This window comes from Macrotis lagotis, chromosome X, assembly GCF_037893015.1.
Source record: "Macrotis lagotis isolate mMagLag1 chromosome X, bilby.v1.9.chrom.fasta, whole genome shotgun sequence".
Taxonomy (NCBI): domain Eukaryota; kingdom Metazoa; phylum Chordata; class Mammalia; order Peramelemorphia; family Peramelidae; genus Macrotis; species Macrotis lagotis.
This window is the reverse complement of record NC_133666.1, coordinates 469,204,420-469,225,563: the sequence shown is the minus strand read 5'-3', so window position 1 is coordinate 469,225,563 and position 21,144 is coordinate 469,204,420. Positions and strand designations below refer to the sequence as shown.

The window sequence follows — 21,144 nt, the reverse complement described above, 5'->3', positions numbered from 1 at the left end:
TATTAAAGTGACCCCAGTGGAACAGTCCCTGGCTAGTCCTACTATGCTAGAAAGTCATGGTCCTTACTATGAAGGACTAGCCTGGCTATAATTAGAGGCTCTCACCAGAAGCTGGGCATGCTAAACTCTTCAGATGCAGCAATTCTAAAAGACTCCAGTGAGTACTTGCTATCTCTGTCAGCAGAGAAAGTACCCACACCACTGAAATTCCAGATTATAGAAATATTCAAATATCAAATGTTCCTGTATTGCTTTGATTGATTCAAAGACCAGGTCCTGAATGTTATGCTTCTGCCTTCATTAGGATGTGAAAAACATATGAAACAGTTTACATCTTCCAGAGAAAAAAACAAACTATAGATTCTGAATGCAGAACAAAACATATTAGGTTTACTTTTTTTAAATTTTTTATGTTTTTTCTTTCTTGTGGCTTTTTTCCCATTAGTTATATTCTTCTTTCACAACATGACTAATTTGAAAATATATTAAATATGCTTGACCATGGACAACCTTTATCAGATAGTTTGTTAATGTGAGGAGGGGGAAGAGGAGGGAGGGTGGTAGAAAAATATGGAATTCAAATGCTTGCAAAAGAATGAATGTCGAAAAATATCTTTAGCTAAATTTTGGTCATAGAGACTACTTCTTCAGGATTTTCCCAAGTGCTTCTTGGATATCTTGAGATTCTAAATTTGCATTATAGTGAGTGATACTTGGAAGAAAGTGGAACTATCACAACTAATATGATATTTCCATGTAATTTGGGTGTGATATGTTGTAAATGTGACTAACAACTATGAAAAGTATCACCTAGTCCAAAGTATGTTTCAAATATTCCATGAAATGTCAACTTTTTCCTCATCTATTCAGGTATTAGCACTCTAGCCCTCTTGAAATTAATTTCATCACTTGCTGTATCCAAGTTTCTTTATAAAATTTTCTTTCATTGTTAGTATAAAAAAACATTTAAAACATATACACTTAAATATTAAAATATGTCATTCTGGGGAGAAAAACTATCTTTGCATGTAATTGGAAAAAATAATCAAAAAAGATAAAAATGAAAAAGAGCATATATTTGACCCTACCTGCCATATAAAATTGCTGTAAGAAAAATTTTTTATAAAGTAAAATTTTGTGTTCATTTCTTAGTAGCTTCTCCACATGATTTAGACTCTGGGAACAACATGCTTCCCACAGGATAAGCTCATTACCAGAAATCTTATCATTATGGAGATGCCTTGAGCTTTAATCTATGGAGATGCCTTGAGCTTTAATCCTTAGCACCTTCTCAGCACCTTCAGTTACTTCTCACCCCTAATTGGAGAGTTGTACAAAATAATAAAAATAATAATAATAATCTCCTAAAGTCTCTTTCTGCACCCCTATCCCAACCTTTTATAATAGGCTCAAAATTTTCTGTTCATCTGTCTCTTCATATCCCATCAATGGCTTTGCTTGGTTTTGACTCTACAAACATCCTACTCCAGCACTAACCTCTGTTAGTAATCCCCTCCCCCTTCAGTTTTCTTTAGTATATTGTATTTAATATATTCCATTAGATTATAGGTTTCTAAAGGGCAGAAATTGTCTTTCATTTTCTTATTTGTACCCCCCCCCAGATCTTAGCACACTGCCTGGCACATGGTAGGCATTTAATTCATGTTTATTGACTGTTGATTATGTGGATCTTAACTATTGATTATTATTGATTATTATGCACCACCTGTTAACTCTGAAAAGTAAAATAAATTACAAAAATAATAATAAATAAAAAATAATAATAATAATAAATAATAATAAAATAAAATAATAATAAATAAAATAAATAATAAAATAAAAATAAATTACAAAAAGTCATAGAGGTTAGACACTATTAACTCTGAAAACAAAATAAAATAAGACCAAAAAGCTCACAGAGGTTATAGGTAAAAGGCCTTCCTTATTTTGCTAGAGAAAGGAATCTAGACAGGTTCCAAGATCTCTCTAAGACCTGCAAGAGCCAAGGCAATAAGGTTTAACCTTGCTACATATAGTTGTAGCTAGGCAAAGAACCAAGAAGTATGGTATAATAGCAACAAGACAAGTTTGTCTAATGTCAAAAAAGTCTATTCTTAGCAGGGCTCTATGACCAAAATGTGAATCCTGCAAGTGTTTGTCCAAGCTCAGGGAGCACCTGGGACTGGTTTGAGACAATTCTGTGATATAACTACAGCAGAGTTCATCCAAAAGGGTGAGTGCAAAAGATTGTTTTTATGCCAAGCTCAGGGTTCAGCTTACTTGCTAGATCTTAGCTCTGGAAAACAAGGTATCTCCTAATAGGAGAAAAAGAGAAGTCTTGGCATGGGGGTCCTGATGGTGCCAAAATGGAGTGTGCAAAAAAAATTAATGCCAGAAAATTCAGAGGAGGAAGTCAATGTGGACTACAATAGTCAGAGAAACTTTATGGAAGACATGGTACTTGAAGCAGACCCAGATGAATGTAAAAGATTTCACAGAATGTCAGAATTGGAAAGGTACATTGAGAGCATATGATCATAGACTTTGCCAGGAGCCTCAGATGTCATATAGGTCAACCTCCTTATTTTCCTTATTAGGAAACTGAATAAGCCATAGAGAGGAGTACCCACCCTTTATCTGTGACATTTTTTATCAATAATTGCCTTCCAGAAAATGATGATCATTAAAATGTAAGATTCAGAATGAAACCAGGATGATCCAAATGGTAATATCAGCAAGCTTCTTGTGCTTTCAAAATAAAAGGGATTTATTGTTCTTATTTACTTGAAATAGTTACTTGGCAAATTTCCCTTAAACTAAACTTCTGGGATTAGTCCAGAGATTTTCCCTCTCTATCCTTGTATCCTTCCTCTTCTGATCACAGTAACCTTATGGAAAATATTAATCCTGAGTTCAAAGAAAATAGCTCTCCAATTTAATCATCTGATAAAGTAACATATCAATCATCCTTAAACTCAGATGTGAATTCCTAAAAAATAGCTGCTCTATTTCATATTTTGTTTTAGATGTATATAATTGTATGAATCACATTTGCTCAAAGTTGGCCAAACTATAATTCCGAGTTATGTAGCCCCAGAACAAATTATATTATTAGTGTTTTTAAGAAAAAAATAGATTAAAGATTGTATTTCAAATAGTACTTCAATATCCTGTCTCAGTCAATGAAGCCTTAATGAAATGACTTTAAAGGAAATGGTTTTGCTTTAATTAAAAGCTAGGCTTCTATTATTTTATATTTTTGTTTATGACTTATTCCTCCCACCTGGACACTGACTTGCTTTCTTTACATTTGATCTTTGGTTGTTTCCTTGTAATAGCCTTACCTACATATAATCATGCAATTGACATTTGCACTTGAAGTACAAATGTTTAATTTTCTTCCTTCAGCAGATTTGTATTGAGAATTAATTTTCCTTTGAAAATTGAAACATTGGCAGAAAATATGATGAAAGATGTGTTAGAATAGGGTTGCCTATGTACTGCAACAGCATTTGATCCAACTGTGGAAATTGAAATGTAATAGAAATATCATGAAAGAGAGAAAAATGTGACTTTTCTTCTGAAACCTATATTCTGCAATGATTATGTTACAGGAGAAATACCAGGATTGGCAATTTCTTTAAATTGCAAAACTTTTGATTTAGCTACCTTAATGAAAACATAAAAATCTGCTGTTCACTTGGACTGACACGTGCCTTTTCTCAGCCAGAAAGTAAACTATTATAGAAAATTTAGACTGCATCCAGCCAGGCAATGTTAAATATTTGGAAACATCTAATATGTTTTGATGTATTTAGACAGCTTAGATTTGGAAGGGATTTCAGATGGTCATTTAATGCATCCCCCTGCCTTTAGGGAGCTTCTCACTTAAGCTACTCCAGGAAGGTAAGAATCCATTTTATTCATTCATTCAACATTTATTAAATGGTTCCTCTGTGCAAGACAGCAAATATTCTAATGTTCAGAAACAACCATCTGAAAAAAGTTTTTCATTACAAATAATATAAATCTTCATAATCTTTATGTCATTTCTTATATCTCTGGAGAAGCTGCAAACATTTAGGGAGAGTCAGGAAGAAATATGCCTATGAAGTCAAATCACACCACCAATATCTTGACTACCATCTCCCATCATACCGTGATAAAGATAACCCAAATCCTGAACCCAAGTATTTGGGAATAACAGTAACCCCCTCTCCAACCACCATGCTTGCTACTAGCTCAGCCCCTGCAGCCATCACTAAAGGGAGAAATAATTATAGAGACTGAATCCACCTTCCTCAACACCACCAACATTAACTATTGATCACTAGCCAGCAACAGGCAGGTAAGTAGAGACACTTTGGCATGGCAAATTATCCTATTTCCAACCTATCCCTCATATTCATCATCCCAGTGAAGCAACTCTGTGAAGGAGTCAGCAATTCCAACCATCACACACATAGGTCAGGTAAGATAGGCAACAGAGCAACTGAAGGGAAAAAGAGAAGGCAGCATGTGTCAAGTAAAGTAAACCTTTACCACTACCACTATCTCCCTTCATATCCTGATGGAGATATCCTAGGGCCCAGAACCAAAGCCTTGAGAATGGTCATATTTGCAGTCTAGTGGCCTCAACTATCCTTCTGGAAAAATAATCCTTGTGGAAATATAATCTGGCAATTACTTCTCTAGGTGTTGTTTACCGCAGCTACTTACACCAGAAAAGAAAACTTCCCACCAAAGTCTTTGGCAATGGCACATTGTTCAACATTCAAAAATGATTTTATTTTATTCGTGGAAATGACATCAAAGTTGAGGCAACCTTTCCATCTGACTTAAAGCTTGAAACCTTACATATGTATGGTTTTCCATTTTAGAGCATGAACTTCTAGACAGAAAAAACTCATCTCTGAAACTTTTTTATAGTCTTCACCCATCCCTCTAATTTTATGGCCTTGAAATGTAGAGAATACTATATAAAGGGTTTCAGCCATAAAATTATTAATTTATGGAATAAAATAAGCATTTTAAAAGCATTATATTATTTTAAATGGTTGCACTTGAAACTGCAAATCTATTATGTATAATTTACTATACTTTTTAAACATATAATAAAGGTATTCTGTAAATTTATAGAATTATTTTGACTCTTGCATTCTAGAACTAATATGATAGTATTCCAACAACAGTGCTCATTATTAACCAATGTACTATCAGTTTACTACTTTGAACAAAGTGGTGCTTAATATTTTTTATTAATTCATTTTCATTATCTTCCATACTTAATAGGCCTTCACCTAACTTTTATTGACCATTCTGTTGTTTGCACAGATTATTTGCTTTATCTCAATCTATTAAATAGCAAAAAAAGTACTATTATTTATGTTCTTATACCCAGACCTTACAATAAGTTCTAAAGATACTCAACCTAAATATATGTGGAAGAAATCCTGGAGGTAGTCTTTCAGAAGTATAAAGGAAGAATCTTTTATAAATTATTATTTTAATATAAATTTTATTGACATCAAATTTTTTATTATCATCATATTTCCTAGCATCCCCAATTTATCCTTTTTAGAGAGACTACCAAACAGAACAAATAATATTTTCGGGAAAAAAACAAAAAGAGAAAGACTAAGAAAAATGAACAGTACTGATCAGTACATTGAAAATATTTTAAATATGTGTGATGCTTCATTACATATGGACTTCTACAAAGAAGGGGAATAGAGGTATCTTATATTTTTTTCTTGGGGCACTGATTTTTCTTTGTAAACTTGAAGAATTAACATTTATAGAAAAAATAACAATAATCACCTATATACTTCTTTCTTGTTTTTAACAAATATTTGAGATGAATTTACATATATAGTGAAGACATTAACAGTAAAAGCATTAGTTAGAATCATCAGGATTTCACAATTAATAATCCAGCAAAATGCATCTTTATAATTACACAATTGAGAAGGATAGAGAAAATAAAATTCCTCTGCACTTAACATTATGAACTTTTCAAAAAGATACTTGTTGCAGGAGAGGGCCATGTTAAATGCTCTCTTCCAAAATAAAGTATCAATGTTAAAAATCATAAAAAATTCTCTGAAGGATAATGCTGTACAGTCTTTTTCATTAGCCATCTGATTTTTAAAATCAAGGAAGATATTTGCTTTCCAAAAGGTTTTGCCACTGTCATACAGAAAATTCAATGTAAAATCCAATCATAGAAATTCCTTGGAATCCTCCAGATATCCCTCTTTTCAGATAGCATTCTGATGATTGAATCAATTTACATTAAAGTATCGACTATATGAAACACGTATATAATGAAAAGATTTCATCCTAACTATTTGTTGAACAGATTGTTTATGCAGGTGAAGAGGTGATAAGTTCTACTGCTAGTCTAACAACGTCAAGAGATTTAGAGGAAGGGCCATTATTACATAGGATGTAGATATTTTGGGATGATATACACTGGCATCATTATCCTCCTTTGTGGGGGGAAAATGAAGTAATAGATAAGAGTACAAGTTAGATGTACAGAACTGGATGATTAGCTCAAGTCATTAATGGGTCATTGACATTTTGTCAGGAGCACCTAATGAAGTTCTATATGTGACCCTATGCTTCTTATATTTTAAATAATAACTTGAACAAGGTATTGTTGCTTATTAGATTTGCAGATCATACAAATCCGGGAGTGATAGCTAACAATTATAACAATTAACTCTAAAGTCTGATATTTGAGTTCAAAATGTAAAATACTCACACAAGGAAAATCAGTATTGAATACCTTTTGAGGTCTGTGACCAAATCCTTTTTCAGTGATGGGAAGAGAAGATAATGATCTGCTTACAATGACTATATGTCTATGGAATAGTCAATGTATCCTTAGTGACCTAGTATCATGAGAATTTGCCTATTCTTCCTTATGAAGGTGCCCTGGTTTCATTGATAATAGTTCTAGTCAGGATTTAGTTCATAATATTAAATTCTATTACTAAATTAAATTCTATTACTAAACTAAGAAATATCTTTTCTTCTTTCTCTCCATCTCTTAAGACTAACCATTTTGCTGAATGTTCTGAGACTGAACTTAAAAAGACTCTTGTACTCCAACTTGGACAGAATCTGTTTTTCAGTCTCATAAAAATCTAACAATGATGAGCTAGAATTCATCACCAAGAAACAGCCTGTATTTCAAAACTTGCCTGCGGAACTTTATCCATTTGATTGGGTAATATTCCATTTTAAGTATTTTTTTTAGTTAATGGGAATAAGTATGTTCCTTCCTTTTTCACACAGGATGTACAATGAAGGACATTGAGCTAAGGAGAAGAAAAGACTAAATAAAGTCATAGTGTCATTTACTGGAATTATGTATTGCTTCCTAATGACCATGAAATTTCCCAGATATAGAGCAGATGTTGTCTGGAGAGAATTCAGGCAGTCCTGGGGAAGCAGGTGGAGATTTGATAGATCTGTTGACATGTACAAGAAGAAACAAAACTCTGCCAATTTTAAATCTCTATATGTTGTCAGATATAATGAGTGCTTCATAAAACATAAAGAAGGAAAACACATTGATCAAGTCAAGAGTCACAGTAGAGATGAAGTATCTTTTTAATTAGCTCATTGAGGTCCAGCTGGGCTACAGCTCATTATAAAAATCAACTGCTATTCTAGTCCTTCAAAGGAAAAATAACTAATATAAGCTGGTGAGAGACATTTCCCTGCTAGTATGAATCACTTGTTGATCTCTTTGATCAAAATAAATTGAATAAATTCTTTATATATAATTACCTGGATGGAGTGCAGTTTACACATTACTAAAAATTGTTATATATAATTTTGAGATGGTTCTGTATCTTCCCATATCTTGAAATTCTGTTCTCCTAAAGTTATATTGTGGAATCTTTTTTAAAATTATTCCAATTCAATTTTATTTAATTTTCAGCTATAAATCCTCTCCTTATCTCTCTTTCCCCCTCATTTAGAAAGTATTAAAAACAAAATTTGTTACAATATTTATAGTTAAGCAAAACAAATTCCCACATTAACCCTGTCTGTGTTTATATGTTCTTCATCGTCTTCACTGAATTCATCATCTCTCTATAGCTGGAGATGGGCAACATGTTTCATCACATGTCCTCTGGAATTGTGCCTGGTTATTAGATTAATTAAATTTCTTAAGTCTGATCAAAGTTTCTTGCCTTTATAAATATGCTAGTATTGAATATATTAATTCTTGTGTCTTTCTACCTCACTTCATATCAGTTCATGCAGGTCATCCTAGGTATTTCTGAAACCATACCCTTCATTATTTCTTATAGCATAAAAATATTCCATCATATTTATATAATATAGCTTCACTAGTAGTTCCTCAAATAATGGCTATATATTCTCTTGGTTTCTAGTACTATACCACCTCAAAAAAGAGCTATTTTAAATATTTTTGTACACATAGGCCCTTTTCTTCCTTCTTTAAATGCTTTGGAAGCATAGAACTGCAAAAAGTATCACAAGTCAGAGTGTTTAATTCATAAGTACAATTTATTTGCTTTTGGAGAAGAGTTCCAAATTGCTTTCTAGAATTTTGGAATGAGTTCACAGCTGCAGCAATAGTGTATGAATGTACCTGTTTTTCCACAGCCCCTAAAGTATTTGTCTTCTTTTCTATCAAATTTGTAATCTGATAGGTGTGAGGTTTTCTATTAATGCTTTAGAGCAATTTTTATATGTTATTGATACCTTGGTTCTTTTCCTTTTATCCTATTTATATCTTCTAACCTCTGAGTGATGGCTCTTAATCTTATAAATTTAAATCTGTTCCATGGATATCTTAGAAATGAGACATTCATTCAGACATATGAGGTTAATCAGACCTTTTTCAAAGGAAACTTATTGAAAAAAAATTTCCTAATTTCTTGCTTCTCTTCTAATTTAAACACTTTCATTTTGTAAATTTGTAAAATTTTATGTAATCCAAATTATCTACTTTACTTCCCATGAACCTCTTTATTTCTGATTGATTGTGAACTCTCCCTTCTCCATATATTTGAGAGGCAATTTTTTCCCCTGCTCTTCATTTTTGATTATTATATGACCTTTCATGTCTAAATCATGTGCATATATGGAGCTTATATTGGTATTCAGTTTTAAGATGTTGGTTTATACTTAGTTTTTGCAAACAATGTTCAAGTTTCCCCAACATTCTTTATTGAATAATGAATTCTTGCCCTAATTGTTTTTAATCAAGCACTAGACTATTGTGCTCATTTGGTCTTTTTTTAATTGTACACCCAATCTTGTTCCACAATCAGCCTCTCTATTTCTTATCCAGTATGAAATTGATTTGCTGATTATGGCTTTGTAGTATAATTTCAGATCTGACATTGCTTGGCTCTCTTCTTTTCTACTTTTTTTTCCCTTTTATTCTTTTGATAATTTTTTTTTGGAAATAAAACAAAAATTCAAGACATAGGAAGGGCTAGGGGGTGAGAGAGAGAGAGAGAGAGAGAGAGAGAGAGAGAGAGAGAGAGAGAGAGAGAGAGAGAGAGCAGCCTTGGCAGGGCCATTGTCAGAGGAGACTGAGGTGGCCCTGAACCACGGTACAACTCAGGTTTTGATGTCTTGCCTCTCATCCAGAGAACAAAAGGTGAACTCCCTTCCCCTATACTGGACCCAGAATTAGGTAGAAGGTAAAGCCCAAGGAGATCAGGATACAAATTTTACATTAAACAATGAATCAATGGTACTTTAAGAATGGAGGGAAGAGTCTCCACCCCTAGCAACTTTTAAGATTACAATTGTTTCTGTTACAATTATAATTCTCTACTTCTAGTCAATTTACATATCAAGAATAGGTAGTAGTCAAAAACATCTCCACCCAAGTTCTACACACACAATTCTCTTAATCTTTCCCCTGCATCACCCCCCCCCCCTTCAAAATTTATTCAGGACCAGATTCTTTTGGGTCCTTCAGAGTCCATTTGGATATGAATGCATTACCAAGAGAGCTTCATTGAGGCAGTGTCCAGGGAATGTTTGGCTGGCACAGCTGGTTGGCATCATGTAGAGGCTGGTCTTGGAGCTATACAGCTAAGAGAAACAAAACTCAAGGGGAAAAGTTTGAGCAAGCAAAAACCAGAGATATTATAACAGAAAAGGCTATTTAACAGACGTCTAATAATTAGGGAAAAACTGGAAGGTCTATAAGGGGCAAGAATTATACTTTATACTCCTAAGCCAATATCAAAAATTTTTTTATAAAAACATGGGTTCCAATACAACACAGATTCGTTGATGAATTCCACTTATTCCAGGTGCATCTTAAGTAAGTATGAGAGTGAGCCAGTGGATCAGGATAATGCCCATTGGCGTATTTAACCGCTTTAAAGGAAAGATCCATTCTTCAAGTGAAACTTTTGTTCATTTTAAACATGGTCAAAGCAAAATGGAAAATTTTATTGCAAATTACTTTTTGGACACATGCAGTTTTAAAATGCTTTTTTCAGTACAATTGTTAATGCTATTTTTGAATTTTTATTTACAAACTTAAATGGGCAGATTGATTGGGAAGCTTCGTGATCAATTAGTTAAGAAAAAGAGGGGAATAAACCCTCTTTTTCTGGGACTAGGAAATTCAGATTTCATCTTTAAATTAAGTTTGTGCTAATAAATAATATTTCTGTAATAGAGTAATCGGATTTGAACCTTATAAAGTTACTTAAGAATGCATTCAATTTTAACTATTGGTTGTCTATTTCAAAATCTTAATATAATTCTGACTGATTCTAAAAGTTATTTTTTTGACTGGTCTTAATTGGTACATTCGAAAGATATAATATAAATATATGCGTGTACATGTGTATTTAAATATCAATGGGACCTTTTCACATCTCTCTACTGGTCTAGAGGGGTGGGAAAATGTTTGTATATTCTGAGATCTGTTACCGGCACCTGGAATAATCATGGCAATTTGCTGTTACAGAGCAGAGAGGGACATGAGGACATGTTCCCTTTTTCCATTTCCCTTCCCCCTCCCAAGGGTGGAACTTTTTAGCCCAGCTAAATGAATCTTGGAATTGATAGCCTAAGGAAAATGTGGTCCCAGACCCAACTTCCTCCTCCCCAAACCAGGAAAAAGGCATAGGGGTTCCCTTAAACAATGGGGCTAAAACAAGTTTTGGGGAGATCTTACCCTGCCTGCAGTGAAGCATGCATTCCATCTGAGACATAGATTAGAGTTTCAAGGTTCTAAAAAGGAAGATTTTCCTTCTCCCTCCCCCCTCCCTCTACAGAGGGTGGGGGCGCAGAGAATGAGACAGAGGATCTCCAAGAGAAAGAAAGAGAGAAAAAGAATACTACCCAAAGATAATTTCCAGGAACTCAGATGTTTTGCTTATGTCAAATCTAATTCCTTCCAAGGAGTAAGCAAGCACACAGCTGGGAGAGGATCCCCCCCCTCATATTTTAATTCTCTATCAATTGATAGGTAGGCAAACATGTCAATTGGACATAGGCCGAACATCCTTCCCTAACATCCCTCACTCACAGTGGGGGTATAAACCAAACATATCTTAGAACTGTCATTTCTCCCATCAATCTGAACAGGGCAGGCCCATACCAAGGCTACTGCCAAGCTCCATGTGGGTTCAGCTTTGCTGACAACCCACAAACTCAACCTTTTTCCATTTTCCAAAAAAAAAAAAGGTAAACACAGAAGGAGGACTAGAGGTCCAATAGTTTTCCTACTTTTCAAAAAATTTAGGACCTAAAAAAAAGGGGGGTGCTTCTCACCTCTGGGGCTCAATCCAATTTCCCAGTCTGGACAGAGTCTCCTAGCTGGCTCACCAAAATATGTAGCTGATGGCTACTCAGGTTTGCTTCTGTCTATGAGAAATCATTATTCAGACTCAGGAAAGCAAGGGTGGAAATAAAACAAAAATTTATTTAAAAGGTTACAAGACATAGGAAGGGCTAGGGAGAGAGAGATGAGAGAGAGAGAGAGAGAGATAAAAGAATAGCTGAGTAGTGTTGACTGGGTCATTGTCACAGAAGAATGAGGTGGCTTTCTTTTGATAATATTGACCTCTATTCTTCCCAGTTGAATTTTGTTATTAGTTTTATTAGGTCCATAAAATTTTTTTTTGGTAATTTAATAAGCAAGGTACTGAATATGCAAATTTATTTAGATATTTTTGTCATTTTAATTATATTGTCTCAGGTTGTCCATAAGCAAGCAATATTTCCTGAATTATTTAAATTGCCTTTATTTGTGAAAATATCTTTGTCTTGTGTTCATAGAGTGCTATAGTCTTTTCAGGTAGTATCCCAAGTATTTTATACTACTTGTAGTTATTTTAAATGAAATTTCTGTTTTTATCTCCTCCTGCTGTACTTTACTAGTAATACACAGAAATACTGATAATTTATATGGGCTTATTTTATAGCTTTTGACCTCAATTATTTATAATTGATTCTTTAGGATTCTCTAGGGAAATATATGATCTGCCAAAAGTAATCATTTTACTTCCTTTTTATCTTATTATTTCTTTCTTTTTTTCCCCGTCTTACTTCTATAACTAGCATTTCTAGTGTTTTATAGAATAGCAATAGCAGCACACAGTCTTGTTTTAGTCTTAATCTTATTAGAAAGACCTGTGTTTATTCCCATTTTAGATAACAATGGCTCTAGTTTTTAGATACTACTTATGTTAAACTTTGTTTATTCTTTTGCTTTCTAGTGATATCAATATGAAGGTATGCTGTTTTCAAAAGGTTTTTCTGCATGATATTATAATCATAGAATTTACTGTTTTAATAGTGTCAATAATATTAATAGTTTTCCTAATATTGAATTTGTTCTGCATTTCTGGTATCAATCTAGACTAATCATATGTATCATCATTGTGCTTTGTTACTCTAGTCTTCTTTGTCATGCTTTATTTAGAATTTTCCCATTAATATTCATTAGCAATAATGGTCAATACTTTCCTTTATCTGTTTTGCTTCTTCTGGGTTTAGTTAGCAATACCATTTTTAAAATCATAGAAGGAATTCCATAGGATTTCTTTTTTCTCCTATTTGGTGTGAATTGTTTCATAAATGTTTGATAGATTTCATTTGTAAGTCCAGCTAGTCCTCTTTTCTTTTCATTAGAAACTGATTTATGGCTTGTTCAACTTGTTTTTCTAGCATAGTTATTTACATACTCATTTCTTTTTTGTTAATCCGATCAATTTATACTTTTCAAAATGCTTGCCTTTTCCATGTAGATTATCAATTTTGTTGACATATAATAGGATAAAGTAGTGCCTAGGTTTTTTTTTTATTTCTTGAATGATTATGAATTCACCATACACATCCATTTAGATATTTAAATCTCCCTTATCCAAAAGAGAATTTGAGGGAAAGGGATAAGTGACAGAAAAGGGAGTAAAAAGAGAACTGGACTAAGGGAGACAGTAGTCAGAAGCAAAAGACTCTTATAGAGGGGACAGAGGAAAAAAGACAAGGAAAAGGCTAAGATAAGAGAATGAAGGCCGTTAGAATTAGCAATCACAATTATGAATGTAAATGGTGTGAACTAACTGATAAAATAGGAGAGCAAATTGGATTAGAAATATGTTGTTTACAAGAAACATACTTGAAGCAGAAAAAAATTACATATAGGCTTAACATAAGAGGCTGGAAAAGAATTTAATATGCTTTGGCTGAAGGAAAAAAGGAGGTTGAAGGTAACAATCATAATCTCAGACAAAACAAAAACAAAGATGCTTTTAGACAACACTAAATACTTTGGGGGGTTTTTTTTCTTGTTTATAAGCCTTATATTTCCTTTTTCTTCATTGCTCCAATTAGGCCTTCTGGGGGCCAAACAGGAGTCTAATGTTTCTTTTATAAGATAATATCGGAAGACAGTTATCATCCCTTCCTCCCCAATCTTTGCCTCTCCAGACTTAAAATCTTTAGATCTTTCAACTGATTCTCTTAACAAATTTGAGGTCCCTTCTGAGCATAAGTGTTATTGTTTCTGATTAGTTTTCTAATATTTTATACTCATGACACTTTTGGCTGACTTGAAAACTATCTGACTAATGCCAGTATTATCCAGGGTTTGGATTTTAGTCATATAAAATTAATAACCATTTAGGGTTAACAATAATTGTCTACTGGGTCAGTTTGGTGGTACAGTGGATAAAATGAAGATTTTGGAGTCAAGAAAACTCATCTTCATGAGTTCATATCTAGTCTCAAACACTTACTATTTGTGTGACCTTGGGCAAGCTTTTTAAAATTTTGCTTCAGTTTCCTCATCTATAAAATGAGCTAAAGAAGTAAATGGCAAATTATTCCATTATCTTTGATAAGAAAACTCCAAATGGGATCACAAAGATTTGGAAATGATTAACATGACTGAATAACAAAAATGAAGGGTTCCCATTTGTCTTTTTGATGACCTTTTGAAAAAAGTGAATATTGACCTCCTTTTAATCAATGAGTAACTTACTATTCAAAGGAGCTAAATGGTATACCAGGGTACACATAAGTAGAATAAACTGCAAAGCTTTATTCAACTACAGAGCAATTGTTCTTTTCATGGTAACTGTGTTTTTTAGCTCTCTAGAGACTCCTAGCCAAGAGCTAAGGAATAATTTAGTAGCTTATGTCATATGGGAGAAAGGTTAGTAAAATACATATGCTTCATTCTAAACACACTATTATTATATTGCAAAATACTTTTTAAAGATATTTTTAAAAATTTCTTTTAAACAGGTTATTTGGTATCACATCAGTAATCCAAACCAACTGTTCAACCACTTGGAAGATCATAGTACACCCAAAGTTGTCCTGGTATCATCATGCCAATCCCATCCTATTGCTGGTGACTTACTATACTTTGGCTACTCTGATTCGACTCTGGCTACAAGAACCCATTGTAAGAATAAAAAAATTTTTCATGTCTTGTCTAAAAAATGTCTTTGGTAGGAAACTGTCAGTACCTTTCTGAGAGAATCTGTGTTTCTCAATAATGCAGATCAACAAATGTTTATTGTGTCTCTACTGTGTACAAGATTTGAGGGATGTAAATACAAAAGTAAAACGATCCCTGTCCCCGTCCTTCCATCTTCGCTAGATGGGAAGATGGTATGTGTACAATCAGTTTATTAAAGACTAATTTATTACTGAATATTACAACTTTAGATATGGAATCACATAAAGGGGCACAAATTCTATCAGAGCTATTAAATATATTGATAACTAGAAATATATATCTTTGCAGAAATACAAGAAAATTAATAAATGAGGCAGGGAGGCCACAGTGATCAGGAAAGATCTGCTATAGGAAATGGTGTCCAAGACTTAAGAAAAGTCAAAATGGGTGACATGGTGTGTTATTCCAGGAACAGAAGAGGGAGATGGAATGTCAAGTTTAGGGAATAGCTAATAGGCTACTTGATTGGAATGTAGAATGCAAAAAGATGAATGATTAGATATAAATCTGGAGGGATAGATATTGGCTTAATTATAGAAGTCTTTAAATACTGAGTTAAGAAAATAATATTGTATAAAATATAATAGAGGTGTCAAAGTCAAATCTGTGGTGTAAAATTTTACTAATGATTGAATTAGGGAGCAAAATTAGAAGTCACTTAGGAACCAATCAACAAGCATTTAGTAAGTACCAACTATATTTAAGACAATGAATAAGGTCTTGGGAATATAGAGATACAAATGAAGTTTTTCTTGTCCTTAAAGGGTATGGAGATAGTCTGTATTGAGAGTTAGTACTTGTACATATATAAATATATTAACTTGAGTATACAAAATGAATGGAAGTCTGTTGAAATAATCCAGTTGATAGAGTGGGCTTTTAGCAAGGTAGTGAATCGTTGTATGCAGTTGTACCCTCAGTACCTAATCATTGTGTCTTACATATATAGTAGGTGTTTAGCAAGAACTTGATTATTGATTAACTATTTGAATGGAGGGAAGGGAAAAGATGAATGTTTCCAATCACTGAAGTAATTATACAACAATACTGTAAGTCTAAAAACTGTAGTAATCATTACTTGCTTACCTTATACAATTCTAATTTTTTCTTTATTCTAATTTTTTTAATTAATAAGCAGAATTTAAAAACAAAACAAAAACAGAAAAACAGAAGTTCTTTGGAAAAGCTAAAGCAAAACCCCCAAAAGTTAAAACTGCTACTGAGAGCTTGTCCCCCTCATAAATTTTATTATTAAATCATGGAAGTCTCATCTGCTCCTCTTAAATGTATAATTATTACCAATTTAAGATGACATCTGTGTCTCTAGCTCCACTGAACCCTATCTGTACCAGTACTTTCCAAATTTATATTTTCCCCCTTGCCCTTTTTAGCTGTTCTATCCCTAAGGATATTATTAGTGTTTGTTCCTACCCAAGCTTTTGGGCAGGAACTATATTGGGATAAAGGTAGATTCTTCTTTATAACTATTTTCCTTGCTTTCGGGTTCTGAGTTCTTCATCTCTCTGGATTACATTGTCTTATATTTGCAATGGAGCCATTCAGGAACTAAAGAATATTCAGTAACTAAGATATATGCAGTGTTCATTTCTCCCCTAAAAGTCCATATTGCTAGGTTAATGCCTGTTTCCAAGGACAACACACTAAAAATTTAATATCTATAAGCAGTAGTATGCTGAGTTCTTCTTCTTCTTCACTCCTATACTATCCATCATATAATCCTTTCTGTCATTAGCATTTTGAGGAGTACCATCTCTCTTTTGCCTAAACATAGACTTCTCATTTGTCACAAAGGTGATCAAAGAGCAGACATATCAGTCACCAGTGCTTTCTTAACATTCATTTTGCACCCACTTTTTTAACTGATGTCAACAGTAATTGGTACAATAAAGTTAAGTACTCTATGCTATTTTTATATATTCCTATGATCCCAGTCCTCCTGAGGGGTAGGATTCTTATGTCTTCCCTTGCACATAAAAGAAAATGAGAGGATGAGGAGAAATTTACAGTATATCACTAATGAATATTAACTACAAAACATATAATGTTACATAGTTCATAATGGTTATTAAAAGCTTCTTTTTGGGGCATGGAGAAATACCATTCTTGAGACATAGTAGAAACTATTCTAGATGGATAAGCAACAAAAGAACTAAGAGATCATTTCACTAGGTAGAACAAAGTTTGAATCCAATAGTCAAATCAAGTCAAATGAGGATCAATATTTTTTTCCAATGGTTTCAAAATGCCCATTTGATGCTAAATGAGGTCTATGTGATTGCAACTTTTGATTCCTATATTTACAATATCAAGAAGACAAATTAAAGTTAATGGACTTTTAAAAACTTCTTATCCTAATAATACCTAAATATTTACTTTTCTCTATAGACTTTAGTATACCTTGAGATATAACAGTTATCTTACTTAAACTATACTAATAGTAAAGTATGGAATCCAGTAGCACTCACAAAAAATTTCAATGTTTATGTACTTAGAAATGGAAAACTGTCATTATTTTCAATAATGATAAAATTTTATTTCTTACAATAAGCACAGAAGATGAAACAATGGTAGAGAAGCAGTAGAGGTTCTCAGAGAGACCACTTAGGGAAATGTATTAGGAAACATATACTACTCTTATAAATTTCTCTAAATTTCAGGTTCAGGATGATGAAACCAATGATGAAAATAAAGATATGCCTTGCAGTCCCATGCAAATCACTGCAGAAAGAAGACGAAGTCTGTGGTATGCAACCCACTACCCAACTGATGAAAGAAAAGTAAGACTTGGAGAAAGAAACTGCCATTTCACATCTTTATTTTACCTCTTTTGCAGGTATTTTCTTGTTGAATCTGAGTACTGGTTCTAACACAGGTATAATGACACAGGAGCCTAAGCAGCTCACCCACAAACGCTTTGATATAGAAACTGATATAATTATTATCTTCTTTATAGTTATCAAAATGAATGGTCATAATCTTCCAAAATTTCCCAGAAGAGAAAGACTTAGGTTTCTAACTCTAGAACCAAAGAACCAATAAAAACATTAGTGACTCTCCACCACCATTTACTAACAATGCCAATTTATGTCAAGATATAAGATATCAGACTGAGAAATGGAAGGGACCTTAGGGACATTTTCTGAGTCTTTTTTTATTTTCTTACAACTAATTAAAATGAAGCCCAGAGAAGTTATTGACTTTCCCAGTTCCACATACATACAAATTAAAGACCAAAGAAAGAATTTGAAATTTGGTTCTATGACCCTAAACCCATTATTCATTCCCAAATGCCACTTTGTATTTCATTAATTTATTGGACCCAAGACAACAAGTATGGTTTAAGATACTGGTACATTATCACTTTAAATAGAAAATGTAAAGAAATAATTGAATCTTGACTAGTTGAATGAAGATTTAGGAAATAGTTTGACTTTTTGAATAAGTTAGGAATACATTTATAGGTGAAAATTACAAAATAAGTAATAAAAGCATATATGAAAAACTTTTAATTATTTATACATATCTGTCTTTGAGGAGTAGTAAAAATTTGTTCCTTGGAGAAAAAGGCAAATCATGTCTCGGTAAATAAAAATATGCTTCAGCATGAAAGATTCAGTTGCTTTTGACCATTTAAATAACTATAGAACAATTGGCAAGTTGGAGTAAGACGACTGGATTCAAATTTTGTCTTTGCTGTTTAGCTTTATGAGCATGAGCAAGTCACTTACTTAAATTCTCTGAGTCTTAATTTATCTTTTAAATAAAAGTTTTAGACTACATGAACTCAAAGACTTTTTTTCAGGTCTAACTCATTTGATCCCATAAATTAAATGAACTATCAAAAAACTTATCTAAATAAAGCTGAATTTAGAAATCAGGAAACTTCATTTAGAAAATTATGTAGAAGTATAACTAGCTGAATAGGTGTATACATATTCACAGGAGCCAACTAAAGGACAATGATGCATATTAATACATTGAAGCCTTATTAGGTGATTTTCTTTATCCTGAGATTTAAGGATATATATTAACAAAAATTTTTCTGAAAAAATTAAGATACCATGACTCTTTCCTATTTTTCTCTTCCTCCCAGAGAACATACTAACACTATCCCCTTTCTCCCAATCTGACAAGAATTTACAAATCTCTCACATATTCTATTTTATATTTATGTTCTTTGAAACAAAGCCCTATAATCTGTGTAACCACTGTTAAATTCATATAACTGACAAACAATTGCTAAATTGAACTTAAGATTTAGTGCTAACATTTGGAGCTGATAGTTGTTATATGTCATCTAATGTACAAATCTTTTTTCTCCCTAATAATCTGCATGATAGTTCTTAATAAGACAATATACAGTAATGATTGAGAAAATCATGCATGCATACAATAAATTAATAGCAACATAAATATTAATTTATTTAGTCTGCTTTATTAACATGCTTTCCTACATTGCTTTTTTCAGCTATTGTCCATGACCCAAGATGACTACAAACCATCTGATGTTAGTATGTTAGAAATGTCATTTGTATATGTGTAAATAGGGGAATTTGTTTGAATTTATCTAATTTTTATGTTAACATTATATTGTATTTTAAAATATCTAAGAATCCAGCAGAAGACAATTCTGATTGATTCTTATTAAAACATATTCAATATGGAATCTGGGCGGCTAGGTGGCGCAGTGGATAGAGTACCGGCCCTGGAGTCAGGAGTACCTGAGTTCAAATCCGGTCTCAGACACTTAATAATTACCTAGCTGTGTGGCCTTGGGCAAGCCACTTTAACCCCATTTGCCTTGCAAAATACTAAAAAAAAAAAAAAAAGAAAAGAAAAGAAATATGGAACCAATGCAATTCACATCACAAAATTGCTTTTGTTCTTGTAAGAGAAACTTTTATTAAGGTTTTGTTTTGCTTTCATGTATATTATGTATATTCCCATTTGCAGAGATAGCTCCATGATATCTGAAAATTTTTAAAACAGGTGTTACAGAGATCCTAAAAATTCTTCATGTAACTGAATTTTAGAAAAAGATTGTTAACAATGGAACAGTCCAATCTAAAGGCAGTTTCAATAATGGGAATATCCTAACATAAAAATGCCAACAAGTCAGACCATATGCTTACCTGTTCCTAGAATTTTTTTAGATATCAAAGAAGTTTGGAGGCACTTAGACTCTTTATTTCTCTGATTTTATTCTACTTGTTTTAGTTGAATTAACATTCAGTTGTTGGTATTAAAACTCAAATGTAAAAAAGTCTAGCTTATCTTTCAACCATAGTGTATTCATTTCTTAAAATACTAAAAAAGAATTAGACACATGCTGAAACTGGAAAATGCTGAGGACACTGATCTTTCTTTATATACCAGGAAAAGGGGGCAAGTAAATAATAAAGTTATAAATGATCTAAAATCTTTATTTACTCAAAATTTTTATCAACTTAAGTTAAACTGCTAGTTTGGTAAATCTAAATTTTCTTTAAAAAATTAGACCATTCCTAAAAAACATTAGACCATTTATGTAACATTAAACATCCATACAGAAACTGATAAATCTCCTGTATATGTGTCTAATTTCAAAATATCATGATATTTATAGATATATTTAGAATTTTGAAATATTTAAGTTTCTGACCCATCCTTTAGATGCCTTATGTTCTGAAAACCAATATTCAGTAAGAAAACAATTTGTAATAATTGATATTCCCTTATCCTAACATCATTTGACAGGTTCTATTGGTCACTGTGAATGGGGCTCCGGTTGATTATCATACCATACATCCAAGTCTGCCCATTGAGAATGGGCCAGCCAAAGCTGACGTGTATTCTACACCACAGTACAGATGGGAGTCATCTGATGGAACATCAGGTAATGAACTGAGTCCTCAACATGATATGGTGGAGCATTCTATATTTTATTTTTTATTTCAAAGAAACCTATTAAAATACTGGTAATTTTTTATTAAGAAAATAAACTTCCAAGACCAGCTAAGTGGTACAGTGAAAAGAGCACTGGTCAGAAGGACCTTAGTTCAAATCCAGGCTCAAATACTTAATAATTACTTAGCTGTGTGGCCTTAACAAGTAACTTAATTCCTTTGCCTTGCAAAAACCAA

At 32.8% G+C, this 21,144-nt stretch overlaps 1 protein-coding gene across 4 annotated transcripts in view; it reads left to right on the top strand.

The window, feature by feature from the left end:
* Positions 1-21,144, top strand: part of PIEZO2 (piezo type mechanosensitive ion channel component 2) — a 532,098-nt gene that overhangs the window by 360,694 nt on the left and 150,260 nt on the right. For all 4 annotated transcript variants that reach the window (XM_074205559.1, XM_074205560.1, XM_074205561.1 and 1 more), the window contains exons 8-11: positions 14,782-14,944; positions 17,680-17,799; positions 19,491-19,529; positions 20,759-20,897. In XM_074205559.1, coding sequence (XP_074061660.1) covers positions 14,782-14,944; positions 17,680-17,799; positions 19,491-19,529; positions 20,759-20,897 — 461 coding nt within the window. The remainder of the gene's footprint in view (positions 1-14,781; positions 14,945-17,679; positions 17,800-19,490; positions 19,530-20,758; positions 20,898-21,144) is intronic.